Raw genomic sequence first — 23,907 nt, forward strand, 5'->3', positions numbered from 1 at the left:
ACGTGCTATCTATGGCTTAGAGTGCCTCACTGCACTTCACTTTTATAGATAAAAAGGTACATTAATAACACAAGACGTGTAGAAGTCTAATTCCAACTGTCTGACAGTATGGCAAACATTGCCTCCCCCAACCCCACAAAAGAAACCCTCACACAGAGGTATCAACATTTTAACCATATGCATTTCACGTTACCTTTGAAGAAGAAGCAGCTGGCTTATCAACTGACTGCTTCTCCCAGAGATTACGTTTGCCGGATACATCTCCTGGTCTTAAATCCTGTATATTTAAATCAATGTCAGAGAACAACAACAAAAAAGCTTCAGTTCAGGTTTATCTTAATTTGATAGAGGAAAAGTTTGAATGGGACTTGCTCATAAGAAGAATAGAGGAGCATCTACAAATGGTCAATATTATATTGTTCATCAAGTATAAATCTCTCCTCACGTATACATGCTTAAAAACAAAGTCCAGTCCTGCTGCATCTATTTGTTTTTTCACAGACAGGCTATAATGTATTACTTTCATCCCAGGCAGAACCATGAAAAGCTACTTTTTAAAGGAAAATATAATTCTTCAAAAATAATATTTCAGTTAAGGAGGAATTCTAAGGACGTTTTTCTCAGGTATGTTCAATCAGAATCAAGACATTTCATTAAAATAAGAGTTTAAAAATAGGTTTTAATACAGCAGATACTTCTCTGCATTCTTAAATAAATATTTCAAGATTTAACAACTTAGTCATTCATGTCCATCTGAATTTACATTGTGCAATGTCCATTGAGTTTTCTGCACGCGAGGATTTCTAACTTAGCATAGAAAAACGCTTAGTGATGTACAAAAATCTCTGAAAGAGGCATTTAAACCCAGCAGTGAAGTTACAGATTAATCAGATACAGTTAAGACCTGAAGCCTATTCTGTACCCCAGAAAGTGAGTTCGGTAACAGAGGGAGAACAAGATAGCAAAACTGCAGTGGACTGTCTGCATGTCTGCTCTCAAATACTTCAAAATATTTATTTATTGTGAGGGAATGGGGCGGGGAGTTATTTAGTAACTATGGAATTGTAGGTTTCCCTTAGATTTAGCCTCATAAAAAATAAAAACGACACAGATTCCATTCTTCAAGGTCAGTTACAGATAGTTTTACCTGACCAACTTAGAAAAGAGACCCACAAAGAAGAGGAGGAGGACTGCAGGTTTCTTCAAGCAGAGATATTGAAAGAAGAAAGAACAATCTATTGAGAAAGAGGGAAATGAAGACACAGATAGAAACAGTTGTCAGAGAAGAAAACTAAAGGTTAATTTTGTGTTATTTAAAAGTTGAAACTTAGAAGAAAATCTGGAGGCAAATTGTGTACTGTTTTTCAGCAGTTGTAATTAAATAGAGCCACCATAATGACTTCTTTTCTCTATGCAGCAATCAGTAAATATGAACTTGCGGGACAACACCACAACTTGCAAGTTCTTTGGTACAAATAAGCACATGAATAAAGAAAGTGTATGTCAAGCTACATCTCTTATAAGGGGCATGTGAACTAGCAGAAACAAACTACACAAGGATATGGGAAGAAACCGCTTATTTAATTAAACACCAAAGCTAAATCATTAACACAATGAATTATGTCTTTCCGTTCCCCTTGGGGAATTGTACACCCAGTGCCTCAGTTCCTCACCTCTGCCCTTACCTACCCAACAATTACCTGTTTCTGCTCCTTTCCTTGTCTACACTGCTGCTTCTCATTTTCTTACTTAGCTAATTTGTTCACATTTTCTGCTCTGCTTCTTGCTGAAGAAATAGGCAGGCTAAGGAGCCTTCATTAAGAATGACATTTATGCCCTAAAAGGATTACAGAATTTCAACTATGTCTACAAAATTACTCAGACAATTTTTATGGGGCAGAGGCCAAAGCACAAGCGTTCCATTCAAAGTCTATATCTGGTAACTTCTGAATTAACAAGGCCTTCACAGACAGAAATGTCCTTCTCTGCTAAGGGAGCACTGTCTCTCTAAAGCACACTTCAGTTTTAAGATGAGAATTGCCCTGTTCCCTATCCTCTTTTCTGACTGTCCAAGAATTAACAGCAGGAGGGTCTCTGTGAGCTTCCAGGAGAGGATGGGCAGTCATGTTCCTCTAAACAACATTAGTCAATTAAGGAAGCACCATCACCAACTCTGTCCCAGGAGAGAACCCACCCATGGAAGAGATTGTTGCAGGTTAACTTACAGAAGGTTTTGGAGCAGGCGATTTATTATCTGGGGTCTTGGTTAGCCATTCATTGATACGACTGGAGACACCAACTTTCAGGCCAGCAGTTTCCTACAAAATAGTAAAATCTTATCAGAAGACTTTCAGAGTAGGTTTTGATATATTTTTAATGGTTTGGATTTAAAAGCAAAGTCAAACCCCTTTAAAGTAGAAATCCTCACTGAAGTAATGGCTGAGTCATCCAGCCTACTCTGAAGACACTGACGCTATGAACTACACAGTACTGCTTCCCCCTAGTTTTCATTAAAGGTAAATGTGGTCTGACAGAATCATTTTCATTTTAGTGCTAATCCAAAAACAAACCTTAGACACAAATATCCTATTTCCATAATAACTTCAGCTTCTAAGGAGAAAAAAAAATACAGCCTAAAGAAGAAGGGACACCAACAAGTTATTTGGTCTACATTTTTGTTTGTCAAACAATTTTTTTTCCTAGAAACATATGATAGAGGAGCTAACTGGCCTAAAATTACTATCATTTAAAGAAATCTTAAAAGATTAGAACCAATTACCAAAAGTTCTTGGCTCTTTATAAGTATCCTCCTTTATTCCTAGTCTATGGCTTGGCTTTTCAGCTGAGAGGAATCCTCATCAGCTCACATAAATTTATAGAAAGGAAATCTGGCCTTAAGAGTTTATGTAGAGTAGATAAATGCCCCACAAATGCTTCTCTCCATGATCTATAAAACATCAGTAGCTTGTCTGTTAAATCCTACTCTGTCCCTAAAAAAATCATTCCTAACACAAAGAACTTCTTCGTACCCAGCTTGAACTATCCATAAGTATCCAGAAGTATCACAGTGTGTTACTAAATTCTTCCATTACAGTCAATACTGCAGCAATATCATTCTGTGGACTTCTGAGGCTTTCAAGATCCTTTGTGAAATTCTTCACTAGTGATACCAAGAGGAGCAGACGGGCTTACTTGACACGAACTACAAGATAAAGCCCGTGATATAATTCTGTATAATCACCATGTGAAATTAAATACATACTTTATTTGGTGTTCCTGCTCCCCCAGGTGATGAAAAAACATTCCCTTTCTCCCACATGCTCTTGATATTACGGACACCCTCAGCTGGAACAGGAAGGTCAGAGGCTGCTGGTTTGGCTGGTTTTGCAGCCTTGTTGCCCTGCAAAAGAATTGAGGCAGTTGGCATTAAGAACCAAACTTGCAGTAAGTTCTAGCAATGACCACACAAAGATGGAGAGAAGGGACCCTGCTGAAAGATGCCATTGAGATTCTTTCTGATTTGCCACTGTTCAGGCACTGTTGACGCAAGAGGCTTTGAAAACTACAGTCATGCACATTTTTGCATTATTTACACTTCTAAAGGTTGTAGAAAAGCACTGCTCTGAATGCAACTGATCCAAGGTTTTGATTTGTCTTCTTTTGAGTCACACCACTCAAATACTGACATAATATCAGTATGCCTCTTTCACTAACATCGCTAGGGAAATTATAATGCAGAGGTGACTTTGTCATCTGTCATCAGATTTGCTTTACCTGCCCCAAACAAGATAACCTCACAGCCTGCAATTCTAGAGGCAAATTTAAGTCATTACATTATATTTGGAATTATGTCGGCTTTTTAGGAGAGGGGTGGGGTGGGTGCCAATTTAGGGTTTTTTGGCAGTTTGCTTTTGCATGGTTACCAAAAGAAGTGGGCCAAACATAGTCTCCTCCTCCCCTTCAAAATCCTCGTACATTTTACACAGTACAGTCTTGAGAGGAGGAGAAACCTACGTGAGCTACCAGGATAATATCCCTTTTAATAATCTTCTTATTCCCATTATACTTAATTCCTCAGGTCTGCTGCATTAACCGATGGCTTACACATTACCTGCACTCACTGACTCACAAAAGTGTTTCATAAACAAGCACATAAAAAACTACATTTTCTTGAACTATGAGCAGGGGAAAAAAACAAACAAACAAAAACACCCAAGTTCTGTTTTAAAAGAACATTATTGGCTGTTCTTTGCTGAAAACACCTGGGGTTGAATTCTACTTGTCTTTATAATTATTATCCTGCTTCTTCTTTGTCACTTCATATCTCCCTAATTCACTCAAGTTTCTCGTTCTGCCCAGGATTTTCACTCTGAAGTGGCAGAGTAAGCAAAACAGTCCCAATTCCTTGCTCTCTTATAAGCTATTAAGTGACACTAAGCAAATTAGCTCAGGATGACTATCATCTGTCTGCTAAGAGACAGGATACAGATGTCACTCAAGAGATGCTGACTGAATCCTTCAAGTGCTTCTCCAAGCTTACAAAGTAGGCAATAAGTTTTGTAGCCCAGAAGGGAAGAAGTGAATCAAAGACTATGTTTAATTGTATATATATGGCATATTATTGGCATGCCTCAAGCATTTTATTTTGGAGTCTCTTTAAAAAGAACCTTTGAGAAAACAAACAAAAAAGCAATCAAAGAAACAGACAAAAAAAAAAAAAGATATTTTTAAACAGTAAAATATAGGATGATTATTAAAGCCCAAAAGCCATTAGTAAATAAAGTCATTGTGACCTGTAATTAACTTACCACAACTGCGCTAGTGTATTGCTCAAGTCTACTGTCAATCTTTGAGACAACTGCTGTTGTGTGGGCAGGTTTTGCACCACTTCAGGGAGCAGAAAAGAGAAAGAAATTGTTACTTACTATGATTAAACATTTTGGCTGAATATACAATATGTTTGTTGGTGTGGTTTTTTTTTTTACCTCTTCTGAGCGGATTTATTCAAAAATTCTGCTCGTTCTTCTATCTAGAAGAGAAAGAAACAAGAGTTACAAATTTAAAGGTTATAGACAGACAACTTGTACAAGGCTGGGATATAACACCATTTTAAATGACAAAAGATCAGTCTAAAAGCGATGAGTTCCAAGAGAAATCACCACAGACACACACTGAGGTTTGTAATTAGGAGCCTCAACAGATGCATTAGGAGTAGATATAGAAGAATGTATTTGCATTTTGGGTCAGAAATACTTTAAACAATCAACTTCTTCACGTCTCTTCCACATCATGTAGTTCTATGTCTTGTCTCAGGCTCTATACTTTCACTTAACAGTGAAAAAACACGCTACTCCAGGGGATAGAAATGACTGTTCATCAGCCTTGTCATACTCCTAGGGATTCCCTGTTCTCAGCATCCATTGCCCATTCTCAAATCACTTTAACAATGACTCCTGCAGCACTTCTGCCTTCAAGGTAAGGCAATAAGAGCCCTTCCTTTATAAGGTTCTCCTCGGTGCACTTTAGCATTAAGGCTGTATGAGATGCGCCAGTCATACACCAATCCCATCAAAGGGCATACACGTTTTCCTTCTTTAGATCATATAAGCAAAAGCTAATGTTCTTCACATCAGTGTAGAATTTGCCCAAGAAGACAACCAGAAGAACTCTCCAGATAGTGTCACATCAATCTCGAAAGCACCTCTAGAGTTTAATGAATGCATACAATTTATAGAGTAATTTATAGAATTTTAGTTACCAATAAAACATCTCAAAGCAGTCTGATGCAGAATGATGGGCTTTTGCCTGAGCTTGCACCAGCTGTTTCACCTCACTCTCACTAGATGGCAGCAATACACCAGAGAGGAACTGCAGAGCACAGCAGCACTCATGCACACACACAGGGATGCAGGTCGGCCGCCCTTCCCCTTCCATCCTCACAGTGAGCAACTTAGTTTTTCCCAAGGGAAACACAGTCAGCGTTGCAATAAAGCAAGTAAATAATTTGATTTAAAGCAACTAGATGGATTTACGATGTTAAAACACATCGCCTCACCGCAATTATGGTATAGTACGAAGTTTCCCAAAGCACTGATTTCTGGGCCATAAACAGCAGTAACCAAAATATGCGTTGTATCAACCAGAGCTGTTGGTTTTTCCTGTTGTCTGGATGAATGCAGGAGTAAATCCCCCAGCTGCATCAGTGAAACACTTGTTTGTAGGAAGAGTGGTAAGGAATATCCCAAAGAACCAGAGCTCCGGTTAACTACACTATAAATCACTTACAGCATCTTCTAGTTCAGATCAACTCAGATTCCACTTGAAGTCTTACAAAGGGGACAGATCTTACAAGTTTTTTAAAATAAGCTAAACACCAGAGTCTATGGAAACTTCTTATGTTCATAAAGGAAAGACATTTCTATACAGCAGGAAAACCCAGCTAGCACAGGCATTAGGAGAACAGCCTGTGCCTATGGAGAAGAGGGACATGAATTACTGAGGTTGTAGTAAAAAGACGCGGAATTATTCCTTACCCTCTGGTAACAACAATGATCTGAGCATTTTTTTGTGGTATCAAAAATAGGGTGGGAACTGCTCGAAACAGGAGGATGGGGAAGGAAACTTGAAATAGAGGGAAACAGGAGAGTACTCAGAAAGTCGTCGTGAGAGCTGGACATGATCCTCTTTCTGAGGAAGAACACGCCTTGTGTGGATGGCTAACACATTTTCTGCACATTCATATAAGGGCTTCTTTTATAGAACATTTGCCTTAAAGCTCTGCATGCCATGCACAGAAGAATATATTGCAAACACAGCTGTGCACACAAATTCACTCAGCATACAGCTCAAATACATTCAGACTGCACAGCAATATCTAAAGGTTATGTACTACTGCACAGCACACAAACTCCATGCAAATAATTTTAAATGTTTGACACATACAGTGAACAATATTACGAAATAGATCTGCAAGACAAACAGGGAACACAAGGTGATTATCACAAAATGTAAGTTATTTCCTCAATTTGAGATCAAGAAATAAAAAGAATCTTGTTAAACACTTTGGAACTATGTTCTGTCACCGTGGAATACTTTCCATACCTCTAGCACAAAACACACATAGTCTGAAAAGTCAATCTGCCAGTCTCTAATTAAACTATGAGCAGAGAAAAAGAACCTGGGATCTCCTGAAACATCTCTCCCACCCAACCTCAGTTGCTTGAAAGTTTAGCATTTAGTCCAAACTACTCATTTTACCCTCTATAGTCAGTGGAGAGATCGAAGATCTCACCTCACCCTGAGGAAGACGGACCTGCTTGTCCAACAGTGCTGACTCCTCACTCTATCAACTGCCAAGTAAGCCTAGACTGGTCAACAAAGACACCTAGATGGACACCTTCTCTTCTGCTGGTAAATCTGGATGAAATTAAACCCTCTAGGAACTAGCTCCTGCCTAAAGCCTGATGATAGCTGTGTGTCAACAAAAGCACCCAGCCATTTAACTGTATTTCTACAGTTATCACTACAAAGCAGTGACTTGCACCATGGTTCCCATTCTACTCAGTGCTTTGAGGTGCCCTTATCATGGCAGTAGCCACCAATGACATAAATGTAAAACAAACAGTTCTACAGTTGACTGGGGCCTTTCTCAACAGGGATAGCACACACAGGTGGCAAGAAATAAATTAAGCAAGATGTTACACAACAATATAGGAATGCATTTATACATATTAAATATTTTATAGATGCATTTTAATCTCTGATCGTGCAAGAATTTGCTCAATTATTAAAAATCCAGTTTAAATGTGGGAGTCAAAGTGTGCTCTATTCCATCTGTACATCCTCCAAGAACAGAAACTGAATGAAAAAGGAATGAGTTAATACACAGTTTGAGCCAATGACATGGGAAACACGTACCATCTAAATATTTCCAGTAATGTTTGTTTGATGCATAGTTTTTAAATGATTATTAGGAATTTAAAATTTCGTATTGGATGCTATGCAACAAGATTTCTTGTAAACGGACAGACTGAAAAAATTATGTGTTGAGAAAGAGAGGGAAGAGGAAACACACATAAAAACAGAAATCACTTTCTTATAATTTCATCTCATGTCTCAGAGGTAGAAGAACCTGGTGGAAATTTACTCTGTGTGATAGCTGGTAGTCTCTGGGAGTAAATAGCTTCTCCTTAGCCTTGCCTCCCATTCTCTTTTGCTGGGCTTTTTTCCCGCTTTCAGCAGCATCTGTGCAGAATAAGCCAACTTGTGTGACCTGGTGGCGCAGTGGTAGAAATGCCGCGTTGCAACACAGGGGCTCGGTTGTTTGAATCCCCTGTGGCGCAAGTGGTAGAAGTGCCGCTCTGCAGCACAGAGGCTCGAATCCCGGGGGTTGGACTTGATGATCTCTAAGGTCCCTTCCAACCCGCACAAGACTATTACTATTACTACTATTACTCCAGTCTACCTGAAAGGCCACAGTGTTACTATCAGCAGCAAAGAAGGGAAAAAGCAAGCATCACAAATCCTGCCCTTGCCCTCCTGTTTTCCTGTCCCAAGAACAGATCATCTCCTCGAAAGCACTGATTGAGCAGAGTCTAATTCTTTCTGGTCAGTGCTCCAGTTCTCAGATATTGAGCAACAATGAGATATGAGCAGATGGGTCTTTAAAAAAAATAAAATAATCTCAAGCCTGAAAATTTCTGTTTCTTACTTAGTTGCCAGTGCTGCCCTGTGGAAAGCTGGCTGCCACATCAGCCCATGCATGGCTGGAGATGTCTGCAGCAAAAGCAGGAGATATCCCCAGTGCCCTTGTGTCCTCCTGCTGCTTCCTCCACTTAGCACCTAACTGCTTCTGCATTTCTGTAGTGTCAATGAAGCTTCTCACCATCACCAAATGAGAATCAGTACTGAAATATCCTGTTCTCTCCAGATTAAACTAGAGAACAAGATGCCAATAATGCTCTTTCCAAAAGAAAGCATGAGAAATTAACCTCTCTAAAACTTAAAGGAACACAACGAGTAGGCAGGAAATCTTATTCTTCTACTGCAGCACCATTTGCAAGAACTAAACTAGAGAGAGTATCAGGTACAGCGGGATGGGAGAGCAGCAAAGGCGGTTCCAGAGACTCTGTTCTTATGAAGACTAAAAAAAGAAGAAAGAAAAAGAGAGAAAGAGAGAGAGAGAGAGAGCAGAGGCAGCACAGAGGTTTGGTACTGCAGCTAGAACCCCTGGGGAACCCACAGCCTTAATAAATTCAAGCTGCTCTGTCCCTAAGCTACAAATGAATCTAGCCTATATTTACTTTGCATCCTTCCTTCTTACTGTCCCCTCTGAAAAAACTCAGCCCCTGTGCCCTCTCTAGAAAGACTCCATGCTGCACAGGCTCCAGCACTTGCAACTCCCCTAAAATTAACTGTCAAAGTCCCTGAAGGTACCATGTCAGTCAGTATTACCTCTCCTTTCCTATTCTGTTTACTTCAAATGCAGTCACCTAGCTTCTAGGTACAACAGAGCTCAATTCCATCCGACATCTCAGACTCCCATTTTGATCATGACAGCAACCATCTGTGGTGCACTCTGTGGTCCTGCTGAAACAGCATCTAGGCTTTTAGGGAAGTATTTAACAGTTAAAACAACAGGAGTTGTTCAGCACCTTGTAGACCATTATCTGTTATGGACAAACTAGATAATCACATTAGTACTTTCTAAATACATGTATTTTTATTAAGTCCATGTTTGTATCTTTACACATCTGCATCCACGAGCTATGCAATACATGGAGATGAGCTGTATATCTTGGTCTCTAAATTCTGAGTCTGCTCATCAAGATACTCCATGCCTTGCTTGATGGATTAATGCCCCATCCATAGATGATAATGCACCATACTATTTTCAGCCTTTCTCTCTTCCTCCCTTTGTTCTAGTGGACCACCTTGTAAAAAACACATTCTGCTCTCTTCATCTAAGTCATTTCTAGGAACTTCTTTTTCTTCCCTAAAGTTCACAACATCAGAAAGAACACAGGAGAAAAATATCTAGGAGAAGACAGAATGTGCAGATGCATCATTCAGTCTTCTAATACTGAACCTCTTTTTTTTTTTTTTTTTCTTTCTTAATTCCAATGGCCCACCCACAATTGAGCATTTATGGCTCTCACATGATTCACAACACAGACGATACATTTATCAAGGGAGAAAATATGTGCCAGATGCTTTACCACTCAAAAGATAACTTGGTCAGTGTATAACAACCAAATGAAAAGGCTGTACACCGACTAGGTTAGGCCAGCTGGAGAAGTCTGTTGAAACAAAAGGTGATGACAGTCACTTTTCTCTAAAAACTGGAGTTTGGCATTCAGTAATTAAAACTAGATTATTTTCTGCTCAGCTACTGACCACAGAAGGCCAAGGAGCAGTTTTGGGCATGAGGATCAAGAGTATTACATACATATTCTGGCCACCCACAGACACCAGACTGAAATATGTACAGGATCACCAATTTCCAGAGAAACTGAAAGAAAAGCGTGTACAGAGTTGCGTATATCAGCTTTTGTAACAAAACAAAACAAAACAAAACAAAACAAAACATCTTCTACCTACCAGGCTATAAAAACATCAGCAATTACCATTGGTAAAAATAAATAAATAAATAAATAAAAAAGAACCTCAAATGCTTAACGTTATGAATATCCCAGCTTTCCTCTAAAAATACTTTTAGTAGCATCAATCCAAAAGTTCTCTGAAAGCTGTGAACCTCCTGCCAAATCCACTGTTTTGTCCCACTCTCCCCAAAATTATGATCTGTATCTTGCTATTATGTGTTTTCAAGTATAATTTTCTCTCTTATGAGTCATCTGTGAACTAAAGCTCCAAACGTATGTCATAAAAGGCATCTTAATAAACAGAAGGATGGGAAAAAAGCCCTCTCAGGAGGACTGGGAAGAAGCTGTGCAATTACAGTGTCCATTCCTGACACAGCCTTTTGCAACCAAAATTGCAAGACCAGGTTTATCTAATAGGATAGAGTTGTGAAGCTTGGCAACCTTCATTTACAGCTGTATGTGTTCTGCCCTCAAATTTCAGGTTCAGATGTTCCTGAGGAGTCAAAAGTATCTGGCCACTGTATTTTCTGGAACAGAACCCAAAACCATATGGGGCTGAAGCTCCACATCAGTTTGAGGAGTGAACTTTGTAAGCAGAAATGTCATTCTGACAAAATGCAGCTTTGCCACTCATGAATGGCATTTCTTCATCCCATGCAGATCTAATTTATGATCTGATGCAAGCTTCTAACTGACAACCTCATGCCGAGTTCATTTTCCTCCTTGGGCCTAAGTGGTCCTTTTTGTCAGACATTTTGGATTTTTATTTGACTAATACCTCAAATTGGAAAAAAAGAAAAAAAAAAAAAAAAAAAAAGATAGGTCAAAATGATAAACAGAACTGTAGTTTGAACCTGAGCTGAGAAAGAGACTAGAAAAAATACCAAAACAAAATTCCCAATAATTTCACTGGGTCCAAGATTTCTCTTCTATGCTGAAAGATCATTTCAATGATTTATCTGACATGCAAAATAATACAGGCCACAGAAGACCACTTAGAAATTCCTGCAGCAAGGGAACACTTTGTTTTGTTTTTAAATATTATGTAAGAAAATGAAATTGAGCACAGTATTTCCAGATATTGTTTCAGAGGGATTAGGCATAACATAGACCTCCCATATGAGACACTTTCAACTAATGATACTTAGGCTGAATATACTTAAAAGACAAAGTAATATGGCAATGGAGAAAGTAATCATGGATATGGAAAACGACAAAGAACATCTGTGATCTTTTCTGCCCCAGCTCACAAATCAGTTCTATAATAAATTGAGAAATTGGAGTAGCAACACAACTCTGAGTTCCCAAAATAATTCCTCTTGAAGGTGATGAAGCATTTTGGACATTATTGACATTGCTGAGTAACTCTCAGGCTAGACAATTTTTAGAAAGCATCTCTAATCCTCAATCACGTCAATGAATTAAGTCTTTAAGCTGTAGGTTTTAGGCTAAGACCTATTTCAAAGCATTGGCCCAGGTATGATATCAAGTAATTTACACAGTGCTTTGGTGTTGGGTAGTTGCTTTGGACTAAAACACCCATTAATTTTTTGGTACTAAACAGAAGATAGCAGGGAGGTTACCTTGAGAGATGAACCTTTAGGACCGAAACATTTAAATGGCTTCTTTTCTTCAGATACGCCATCTTCTGGCACTTTCTGACGTTTCTCAGCAGCTTCAGCTCTTCTCCTTTCAATTTCTTCCTTCATCCTTTTCTTTTCCTCCTAAAAAGTATTAATTCATTCTTTCAGAAACTTCATCACCATTACAAGACTTTGCTGTCCTGCAAAAATTTGTCAGACTATCGAAGAATAGATTTTTTATGCTAGCTAAAACAGTTCAGTGAATGCTATCTGAATGCTAGTAACATACTGGTGACAATACATCACAGTAGCAAGTGAAGAAGACAATTACTCCATACTCCTTTAATGTCTCCTCACAGCGATGTCAGCAGATTTACCGCCAAACAGTGTCACTTACAGAGAACAAAGCACATTTATAAAAACATGATTTCATTAAGAACTCAAGGTCAGAAACTTAGGTATTTGTATTTAAAAATATTTCTGAAGAACACTCAGCTGAACTGAAAAAACCTGCAAACAGGTTTTCGAGTGAACTAGTCAACCAGCTTGTACAGATTGCTATTTGTCTAAACTGGTGTAAGAACCAAAAAATCTCATGGTCTCATTTTGCTTCCCAAATTCAGTTTCTCTGTACCCTCAAGCTTCACCTTTGTATTGTTTCTCTCTCAGTCTTCTCTAGCAATTGTACCAAGGTTAATATTTCACGTGGGAAAAAATTGATAAGATGCCCCAAAAATGAAGATGAAATGCTTATAGTTTTCCCTCCACAGAGAAAACGAGTTTTTACTTTCAGAGTTGCAAGTTGAAGCACAACCATTGTGAGTGCTGGTTAGCGGAGTCTTTCACACAGTTAAGTCACTGTGCAATTCAGCATGTATTTAATCCTACTGTAAAAAGCATAGCATGTTAAAGCAATTGGCATTTATCTACAAGCACTATTATTATTCTTCCACCATTTGTTTTCCAAACAAGTAAGATTCCTTAATGATGCACCAGAGATTTTAAGATTCTATTTATAAAGTCTCTTGGCAAAGGAAGCACAAGCAAACAGATGTGCTTGGGTACTCAATATTTAAACAGGCAAAAATATCTTCCTAATGAGATCTTGCCCATCACAACTGTATATAACATTAGAATTCCAGTTCATCTGCGGCAGATGAATTTTTGCCACATCCTTTCTAATTTGAGTTGTGCAACATCAAAGAGACACTGAAAATAAATTAAGAAGTCTGTGGCTATAAGAGCCTCCAAAATGTTACCCAAAAAGCGTATAAATATGCAGCTGCTGTAGATGGCATCCTGACTAATTAAGACATTATTAGAGCCTTGTCTTCCTTGAGGCTAGAACTGCAGTTTTTCTTGGTATCCTGAATGTTTTACCTTGGGTTCTCACTGGAAATCTATGTGATGTGGTTGACTGATACAAAATACAGCACGCCTGCAGTTAAATCTGTAGGTTAGAGGAATGGGGTAATTTTAATGCCAATGGCATATCTGAGATACAGTCTATCCATTGTGATAGACCATCTCCTGACACAGGCAAAGAAACAGCCATTCTGGAAGAGCACACGATCCAAACATAAGGCTCAAACAAAGGACAAAACATGAAGCAAAGTCTAGCAGCAAATCCCCACATAGACCTCAGGCAGTATTGGGTTCACAAAGGAGAAGCACAGTTTGCCCTGTATGCCTGTTTGAGTTTGGTCTTGCTTTCATTGTCACATACTCCTTCCTCACCTACATGCAACTTTCCCATGGTATCATTTTCCCCTTTTGCTAAATGCAGATTCATCCATGTCCAGCCTCACTAACTTCTTTGTCTAGAGGTGTCATTATTGTACAGATACTGTTGTAAAGAGTAACCATCTAATCTGAGATGAGTGGAAGCAAAGGAGTTCCTATGAGGAATTAAGAGAGCAATACTTAGTCCTTTACACTTACCTCCTCTCTGATTTTTCTCTCAGCCTCCTCCTGTTTCTTCTTCTGCTCCTCTTCCTCCATGATTTTCCGGCGCTCCTCCCGCCTTTTCTTCAGCTCATCCAGCTCCGCAGCTGCCTCCTGCTGTTTCTCCTTCAGCTTCTCGGAGTCAGCCTCAGCATTTCCAGCTCCTTTCAAATTGGAGCGGCTGGGAAAGAAAGGAAAGACAAGGTAATGCACTGTAAGTTTTCCCATCCTGGCCAGAGCCAACCCCAATGCCCCACATTCACCAGCAACACAGAGATACTCTTTGTAAGCTCTTTTGCTCCTTACAAACTCCGTCAAACTCAAAGCATTTGGGGTAGGTGTCAGGTAGGTCGGGACACTTGGAGGAGCATGTCTCCCTTCCACTGTTAGTGAGGAAGCAGGCTCATGCACTTGAAACAGGGGCTAGACCACCCTGCGTGAGATCTCAGGCCACCTCCATTTACATCACAGCTCAACAACTAAGCTTTACATATTTAACAGCTCGGGTAACATCAGCAAGATGCATCTTATCAGCATCTTCATGAGGAGATATGAGGGCTGCTCTGAAAGTAATGCCTCCTATTTTAAGATGTTGGCCTACAATGTCAGAGTGACCAAACCAGATACAGAAGGAAACAGAGTGGTGAGACTAGTACAGTTTCAAAACCTAAAACCTTTTTAAAAGCCTAAAAATGTTCCTATGTAACTTAAAGCACCTATCACTTGGATTCTGCAAGCTTGTATGAATAGAAAGATTCATCAGAACTTTTGCTGACATTTTCCAGGGAAAATATGACTTTAATTAAGGAGGTGGAAATTATTTATTAATGGCAACTTTCCACAGGAGAAAACCAGAAGTTTTCCAACCAACTCTAGTATGAGAGACAGAAAGAATACAAGGAGTGAGGGGTGGGAGAAGAGTATTTGTATAGGTGAAGTGCATACTTTCAACAGAGTCAGATAGTATCACCTAATTAAACAATTACCACAACAGTGTTTAGTCAAACGTCTACTCCCTGAGTATGTTTAGAGTTACTGTTGACAAGGAGAGGTACCACAGAGGTATCAGTGTGCTATCCATAAGGGACAGAAAAGGAATGTACTTACTGATTTTTTTTTTATTTTCATTTTTTTTAAAAGATCTTTCTGTTCTGTTCTGTTGACATTTAGAGAAGTTGGATATTAATGACTTCATTAATGGAACCAGAGTGTTGTGGAATCAAATGCCAGAAGACGGAACAAATCAAGTGTTCCAACAATAACAATAACTTAGAGATGATGAGATTAGAGATGACAACATGAAGAACAAATACATAAATTTGCAGTCTGCTGAATCACACCCAGTCCTGCAAAGGCACTCTCCATTCAAATAGATCTCTCATCTAGATGGGGTTAGCCATATAAAACAGACTGTAGGATCAGAGCTGAATTATCTGTGGTTTCAATATCGCAATAGGATCTGCTAACACAGATTACTCTGCCCTCACATGGTATTACCCGACTGGGAAAAAACTCAGCTGCAGCAGGGCAGAATGTATTATTTGGAAACTATATTACTAAAAGAACATATGGTAAAACAGCATAACCAAACCGACATCCTGATGTGAATATCAGCTGTTGTGCTTCATCTGTGAAAGTTCAACACCAATGTGGTAAGACCTGACATTTATTTTGCAATGTGTTTATTTGGTTTTAGAAAGTCTTTTCTATGTATAACAACACAAAGCAAAGCTAAAGGGAAAGAATTCCCAGAGGTATGTGAACTTTTGTATCCCCGGGACATTCTCACACCCGATTTTCCAGAGTTATAGCTACATAGTATATATTTCCCTAAAATCACCTTATCACAATCCTTTTCTGCTCTAGCTCCTAATCCGGAACATGTTTTTGCCATGGAATTACTTCATTCATTGAAATGGAGCCATAAAATCACCCTCCATCAAAAGCATCGTGTAGCTGTGAGTAGTTACTAATAAGGGTTTGCATCAGATAGTGCTGTATAATTAGAGTAAGGAACTCAAGTCCATTTTTAATTAAAAAACCATAAATACATAAAAGTAAAGCACCAAGAGAAAACACTGTAGACTGTTTGAATTTTCACTTAGGCTGCTCAGAGAACAAAGTGAGGGCCAGCTCCTGTGGTTTGAGGTATGGTTTTGGGTGGTTAGGCCTGAAATATTTCTAATGTCATTTGCATAGATAACAAAAAGTCACAAATCTTAATGGGGCACAAGGTGTTTATAAAGATCCAATTCATCTATCCTGCCTGGGCCATTAAGAAACTTTTTTTTTTTTTTTTTAACGTTTTCCTGCTTCATTTCATGGTTGCAACTTTTGTAACAAACATCTCAGGAACATAATATATTAATTAATTAGTTGTTCTTGCTATCTGAAGTCTGCATTGTCCCAGCCAGACCTGCAAGTTTCAGATCACCAAAAACCCAACAAGTCACTTCTAGTAGACGGAATGATCCAATTTTTGGGTGTGAAGCCTGTTGTTGGACTCAGTGATCCTTATGGGTCCCTCCCAGCTCAGGATATTCTATGATTCTATGACAAAGGAATCGGTTGCAAGGGCAAACACTTCACACTCAAAAGAGGTGAGAAGATAACATTTACCCCGTTTCTCTTAACAAATAACTACTCTGTTTTATACCAGTACACAAGAAAGGTTAATGTTTAGTGACTTCAGTGCAGACAGCCTCAAAGAAATCAGCAGCTACTCTCTACTTTTAATTCATGAAAAAACAAAGGTAGAATCAAGTCTTAGGATTTTTGTTTGGAGACCTCAAGAGTCCTCCTTACAAAGGAGAACACTTCAGCTTTCTAGCTAATTTTATTCTCATGGAGCCTTTTGCTTCTGGTTTTGCGTAATCTGAAACAGGAAACAATAAACTGGCAGTAATTCTCCTTATTTTCCTCCACCTCCCCAAAATCCTCCATTCTCAATGGATTCTGGGAATCTCCATTCCTTACTGTCAACAATGAAAAATTAGTACTGAGATGCTGGGTGGAGGAAGAATTTCGTAAGTACCTCCTTGGTGCTAAGAAATGAAGACAGTTGCCGGCTTTCAGACAAGGAGGAAAAGGAAAGAAGTGGTTTGTGGGAACCAAAAATGTCAGAATAACACGAAAAAAAAGGCATTGCTTCATATTTAGCACTTTTGCATTCCTGTGTGAGAATGCAGAGGAAGGCAAGTGGGAGGGGAGATGAGAAATGAAAGATCTAAAAAGCCTTTTTTTTTTTTTTCCCCCTGCAATTTTCTGACTGACATGAACAAATGAGATGCAGATAACATTTTCCTTTAGCCTCCACTACCCTATTTTGTTCTCAGTCATCACCACTGAGAGTTAGCCAAGTTACAATGCTACTTAACGAGTATCTGATGTGTTCATGCAAAAACAAGAAGGAAGCTCTAAACAAAGCCTTGCGTTAGACATCCTTCTTCACACATTTGGAAATCGTGAAAGAAAAACAGAAAAAGAAGGAAAAAAGGGGAAAAAAAAAAAAAAAAAAAGGAATGGAAACTCAAATCTCCATGTTGCCACCAAAGCCCGTCTCCCACAGGAAGTGAAACAAATGAAAACACAACAAAAATACTTTCAGACATCTTTTCTCATGTTATTGATGATGTGACCCCAGTCACGATGTAGGATAGTTCTAAGGAAGGACCATTTCCTGCTACTCCATCTCCATGCTGCCTGACTCTCGCTGTCCTTTGGCCTTAGGTCAGGGTGTCCCCAGGGTCTTTTGAACTGCATTTTATTTTGAGAAAGTTTGATTTTCCAGGAAGAATCACAAGGGGAGTGCTGAGATACAACAGCAAAATCCATCTGCCCCACACAGATTTCTAACTGTGCATGGAAAGCTTAACCTGTTCTTTGCCTCTGCCAATGTACAAGAGAAAGAAAGCTGCATAGGAAAAAAAAAAAAAAAAGATTCCAAACAAAAAAACAAAAAAATCATAAAAGCATTTTTTCATCTAACTGAAAAATATTACTTTTGTAGCAAAAAACATTAACTACAAAGTTTGCTTTGAAATCAAGACAGAATCTTTACCCATTAAGAGGTACCAACTGAATTGTGCTGCGTACTGATCTGCATTCTGACTCAAAGCAAGTGAGTAACTAAAAATTATTGAGATCTGACAGATGCAGACAGTGGAATGAAATGTCCCCCAAGGAGGAAAAGTCCAGCAAAGAAAAATAAGTCACTCATTTCTACTGAGGAAGCAAGGTTCTATTTACATCTGCTTTCTGTACTTTGTTTTATCACTGTAACAATGTGAGGGCAGCCTGCTAGGAAACTGACCAACAGCCTTAAATCAGACCTAAGCACTCAAGTGAACATTAGAGCCTCCTCTGATGGTGCTAACCTAAGTCTTGCGCACAGCTGCTACAAGGCTATTCACTGGAGACCCCAAGAAATCCCCCTGCTCTGCTCTAACACTAACAAAGACCAGTGTGCTTAGCTGGAACTTACCCAAAAGCATTTTCAGTAGATTTAAGTTTGGGGGCAGTGAGTTCACGTTCTCCATTCTGTGCCTTTTGTTCTGGAACTCCCTTTTTACGATCCCAGACACTTTTCATTTCCTCCTTGGGTGCTTTTTCTTTATCCTTGTTGTCTTTTACCTGCTCAGAAGATACCGTAAATCACAGGGGAAAAAAAGATGTCACAGCGAGGCTTTACCATTATCAATTAAGGAACAAGAATTCCTTGAACAAGTGATTAACTCAGCAGCTGTCTTCAAAATGATCACGTGCTGTAAGCCAAAAGTAGACTTTTTAGCTTTACAGTTTAGAAATACAAACATCCATCACCCTGCCTTTCTGATCCAAATTCACAATGAAAACACCTAAAATAACCAGTCTTCTGTGAAAGTTTATTGCAGCTACCCAAGTGGTAGCATGGGGCTTGGGCTGCTACATCTTTCTGTAATTGCACCTTCCTTAGTCTCTTCAGTCCTCTCTTCTACTGCAGCATCATTCACGTGCTGACTATAAAGATCCTGGGCTGCACACTCTCTGGGGCTAGGCTTGTTCATATGTTCTTGGTTAAGAGCACTGGAGCAATAGAAATCATTTATAACCTTCATTTCGCTTAAACAAAGCTCATGCTATTTGGGTGTAGGCAGGTTGTTCTGCAGCACAGCAAGGGAGTGCCAACAGCACAGAGCTAGCATGTCCTGCATCACAGCAGGTGGATGCCTCAGTACTACAGGAATAATGACAAAGATAAAAAGCTGATCTTTGTATCGAAGTATAAGTCACTCTGACAAAAAGGACAGTCAGGGGATGGTCAATAGTGTTATCAGGCTCAAATATTTAAACCTATGTAAAAGCAAATGTTCTCTCAAATATTCTCTCCAGAAACACTAAAGTAAAAATTCTCCCTATCCTTACAATTTTTTACCCTATAATTTTTAAGAGCAATCAAGTATATTTACTGCATGAATTTCATTTTTCAGTATCCCCCTATAGTTATGGGCTAGAAGTATTTACCAGAAACAGCCTGATCTCAGCATGCTCATGGCTGGATGCTGAGAAGAAGCGGAGTATACAGATTGACTTAAGTCTTTTGTCCTCAGGCAGAATTATTCCCACGATGAAAATTAGCTGAACTAGCAGCCTAAATAAACTTTCAACAGCAGCAGAGGAAAACTTTATCCCAAAAATATCTCTTTTCCCTGGCTCTACAGCGTTGGAGGAAGCCAGCAAGAAAGGAAAGAAAAGGAAAAAAATACTCTCATCTCTTGCCATCCCATTTGCTAATTAAAAAGCAAAAATAATTTCCATAAGAGTCCTGTCTGCAGCACAACTGCTTTTATGGCATTCCATGTGGCATCAGGAAATAAAAACCTACAGCAGACCACGCTGAGGCGGCACATGCTGCGCGTCAGTACTGAGCAGTTACGCTGCTCCAGTGAGCTTGCTGCTGATGAGGGATGTCAGACACAACCCACAGAGACATCTGCTCTGTCCTGAGATCAGGCAGCAGTGGCACAGACATTCCCTACAAGCTCCCGCCAATGGGCTGTAGCTGCAACCTGGCATCACCAGCTTAACAGACAGGAGGGGAGCTCAGTTTCCATAGCCATGCTTTTTTGTCTGTGATGCTGTGACTGCTAGCAAGCAAGGACATTATTGCTAGCTGCCCCAAGAAAAGGTTTCCTGTTTTCTAGGAGCTGAGACAACCAGTGCTATTCATTGAGTCTAGCGTATGCTGCTGGACAGCTATGACTTTTGGGTGCTCCCAAATGTGAACAAGATTCTAGCTTGTGACATGTTCACAGCAATAAAAACTCTGCTGCCTGTTAGCTCAGGGAGATACCAAGAACAGCAGTACTGACTGTTGTAAGATCTCAAATGCCAGGATGTCTGTGTTGGGACTTTGAGAGCGTAGGATTTCCTTTGCTGAGATTTTCATCAAGACCTTTCTCAGTCTCATTAAAAAGCTGATACTTCCAGTTGCCTGATGTATTGAAGTCCACTGGGGAGAGTCATATCTCTTACATCTTAATTGAAATTGCTGAGAAAACTAATATTAAAACAATATAGTTTAAAATATACATATATTTTATATATTTAAAACAATAAAGTTTAAAAAATAATAGGTTAGGAAATAGCATTTCAGAAGCTAGCAGGATTTTTGGTAATGTGCACACATTTGAGAAAACCATTAATGCAGCTTGGCTCCCTTATTCAAAAAGATGATAGAACAAGATATTAAAGAAATATTTCACAGCTTTCAGGTCCAATAATTCTCCTACTAATTTTAGTGCCAAAACTGTGATTGATTAGCACAGGAACAAAAAACCATTATGTCCCACTCCAGAGGAAGACATCAGATAAAGTATTTTCCCTTGTCTCGGTTCTTTCCTGAATTACAGGCCAATTCAGTTTCTGCTGAATTTAGTGAAAAGGACTGTTCTGATTCTACTTGGAGTGAGCGTGTGGTGCTACCTGAACCGAAAACAATTCACACTCTCCCTCAAATCTCGAGCCTCAAGTCAAGAAATAACATGGCCAAAACCATGCTTTGCTTAGCTAATTTTCAACACAAATTATTTATTTTTTAATCTTCCTCCATACTAAGTCTTCCCTGTTAGGCTCTTACGCTAGCATTTGAGTGTCAAGATTTCTAAGTCTAGAGCTTGAACAACATCACACTGCACTGGATTGATTATTGAGGTTGGAACCATTCGGCACACTGAGCTCTTACTTGCACTCAGTTTCTTAGTGTCTTAAAAGCTGAGGGCATCTGGGTCTAGGGCTTCCATTTGGAGTGAACTGCTAGACCCAAATACCATGAGGAAAGCAACTGTTGCAGCACGTCTAGCCAAACTAGAAGCAGGAAATACCAGGAGTCTCACATCATGAGAAAGCTTGTTCTTACGAGCTTTCCAGGATAGTTTTGAGAACCCAAAATCGTGGGGCAGTTCAGAGAAGGAGACAGGTTTTTTTATTATTATTTTTGCTAGTTTGATCTAAATCTGACATTTGAGGGCCAGACTGTAGTCACATTATGAATAGATATGTGCTCATGTTGCACAGTTACAGAAGCAAAATCTGGTTATGTGAAGAAAGTAATCCTTCTGGGATCTTGTTTGCAACATACCACCATCCTCTTAATTGCATATATGTGTCTAAAATGAGTCTCATTGAATTTTACTCTTTGCATGAGGGGAAGGAGTAGAGATAGGAACCCGATCATTACTTTGTTCGGAGTCTGAAATTGTCAGTTTTTCTTCACAAGCTAAGAAGCAACAACTGAGATATTCAAAACTGAGCAGGATATTTCAAAAGTTCAGCACAAGTTTCACCTTTCAGTGGATGGTCATGCAGCCCTGCACCAGAAGGGAGATTCCCTTAAATTGTCTCAACTTGAGCATCCAAAAATGGAAGCACTAAAATCACAAGTCACTTTCAAATGTCATGATGATTCCCTGGAAAATCCAATCTTATGGACATGTTTTAAAGGGATGATGGGAGTCTCACTGACAGCTGAGTGAGCTCCAGGCAAACTCAGGTAGGACGTTCTGTCTCAGGCCCTTCCCACCCCCAAAATCAACAGCTTTGGTCAAATGTTTAGAGCCCTCTTTATACAGTGAATTGTAATATTCAAAGATTATGTGCATCAGTGAATATTACAGGCTGGTTCTGTCATATGAACAATTTTTTATGTAATCCTTATTTTTTCACAGTTCCTCTTGTTTCACAATTGGTTATTTGGGGTACAGTGACTGTTAAGTTTTTCTAAAGCACTGTTTTGATGCATCTCACAGCTCTCATTGAACACTTTCCCTTTCTTGACTAAGTTATTTTAGCACACTGCCAGTCTCTCTCACTTTGGAACCTTTCTTCCAATCATCTTCATAACATTATCTTTTCAATCTCACCTGCATTCTACTAAAAATATGGACAAAATGTCAGGTAACTGGACTTAGAACCCTGTGACATTATTTGTCTTCACCTCTCTCTGATGGGGACCTAAGCTTCTAGAGCATGCTCTGAATCTATCAAGTTTATTTCCAGCAACCAAGGACAACAGAGAAGATCTTCTGAATCCCTCAGCACTCACAGGCAGACAGTGTTGCAACTCTTAAAGAACCCCGGGAACCAGTTTGAACCCATACCTGTGCAAACCTGTAAGAACCTGATTGGTCTCAATGTCTGATCAGGATCAGAGGCTATTCTGGTATCTTCTGCATTGACCCAAAAACACACTGAATATGGTTCCCTGTTTGTCAGCTGTAACCTGAAGTGTAAATGGTTCCCAAATCTTAATTACTTACCATACAGTAAAACACCATGGCACCAGCTCCTGTGTTTACAGTGGAAATGCAATGCAGTAATTTTTGTGGATTTTCTCTTTAAAACAAAAGAAGAATCTTGGGTATGCACAGTTTATATCATGTTTTTTTATTATTGCAGCTTTGGGGAAAATGATTAGTTAAGATATTCAAGTGGCCAAAGGGCCTAGATTATTATTATTACTATTTTAAGAGTAGTTCTCAGCCACAGGGGAAAAGTTCACAGTAAAGTGAGAGGAAACCAGGGAAGGATGACTAGTTGATACAGTCCTGAAAAATTCATCCCTAAGGTGCAAGCCATTCTTGCATTATTGACAAAAGTGAGTTTGACTGAAGTATTTGTTCTAAGACAAACAGAACTTGGTTCTAAAGACACAGAAGAACCAAATACTTAAGCATATACTGAATGTTAAGCACATAGGTAGCTTCATCTATTTATTTCAGCAGGATCGCTCATGTTCTTGATGTAAAGCACATGTTTGAGTACTTTGCTGAACAAGCAATATTCAGTTACAGGTCCCTTTTTTTTTTTAACTCAAGTTTCCCTACAACAACTAAATCAATAGTTTATAAATTACCTGATCTTTTTTGGAGGTAGGTTGAACCTTCTCTGGTAAGCTTTCCTTTTTAGCTTCTGCTTTAACCGCTTTGTCTTCCTCCTTTGTTATGGATTTTTCAATAATTTTTGTTTTAAATACAGTATGAAAACATCATTCTACAAGCACTTTTGTTTCTCCACACTGTGCTCAAGTACCAGTCCTGTGCGCAGCCACCTGTTCTTCATGTGCTGTTGTGCCCACATCTGCGTGTACAGCCGTGCTCCCTCCTCCCTCTCCAAATGTTCCCATTCCCCCATCTGGGATTTTCTCACTTGCATGGCATCATGCTCACGTGTTCCAGCAGAGAGCCCTTTCTTGTGACTGCATTTAACACACACATTCCTCACACAGTTTACCAGGTGCTGAT

General features: G+C 39.2%; 1 protein-coding gene across 29 annotated transcripts in view; it reads right to left on the reverse strand.

Moving 5' to 3' along the window:
• CALD1 (caldesmon 1) overlaps window positions 1–23,907 on the reverse strand; it is a 244,822-nt gene that overhangs the window by 2,958 nt on the left and 217,957 nt on the right. For 20 of the 29 annotated variants that reach the window (XM_085520248.1, XM_085520312.1, XM_085520294.1 and 17 more), the window contains 8 exons: window positions 18,612–18,760; window positions 14,126–14,309; window positions 12,185–12,325; window positions 4,986–5,029; window positions 4,809–4,887; window positions 3,263–3,400; window positions 2,226–2,318; window positions 194–277 (listed from right to left, as the gene is read on the reverse strand). In XM_085520248.1, coding sequence (XP_085376374.1) covers window positions 194–277; window positions 2,226–2,318; window positions 3,263–3,400; window positions 4,809–4,887; window positions 4,986–5,029; window positions 12,185–12,325; window positions 14,126–14,309; window positions 18,612–18,760 — 912 coding nt within the window. Of the gene's footprint in view, window positions 1–193; window positions 278–2,225; window positions 2,319–3,262; window positions 3,401–4,808; window positions 4,888–4,985; window positions 5,030–12,184; window positions 12,326–14,125; window positions 14,310–18,611; window positions 18,761–23,519; window positions 23,601–23,907 lie in introns of all 29 variants that reach the window. The other 9 variants (XM_085520200.1, XM_015864723.3, XM_015864733.3 and 6 more) reach the window with 1 other exon arrangement.

Source organism: Coturnix japonica, chromosome 1 (assembly GCF_054131305.1).
Source record: "Coturnix japonica strain WE chromosome 1, WE-NBRP24, whole genome shotgun sequence".
Taxonomy (NCBI): Eukaryota; Metazoa; Chordata; class Aves; order Galliformes; family Phasianidae; genus Coturnix; species Coturnix japonica.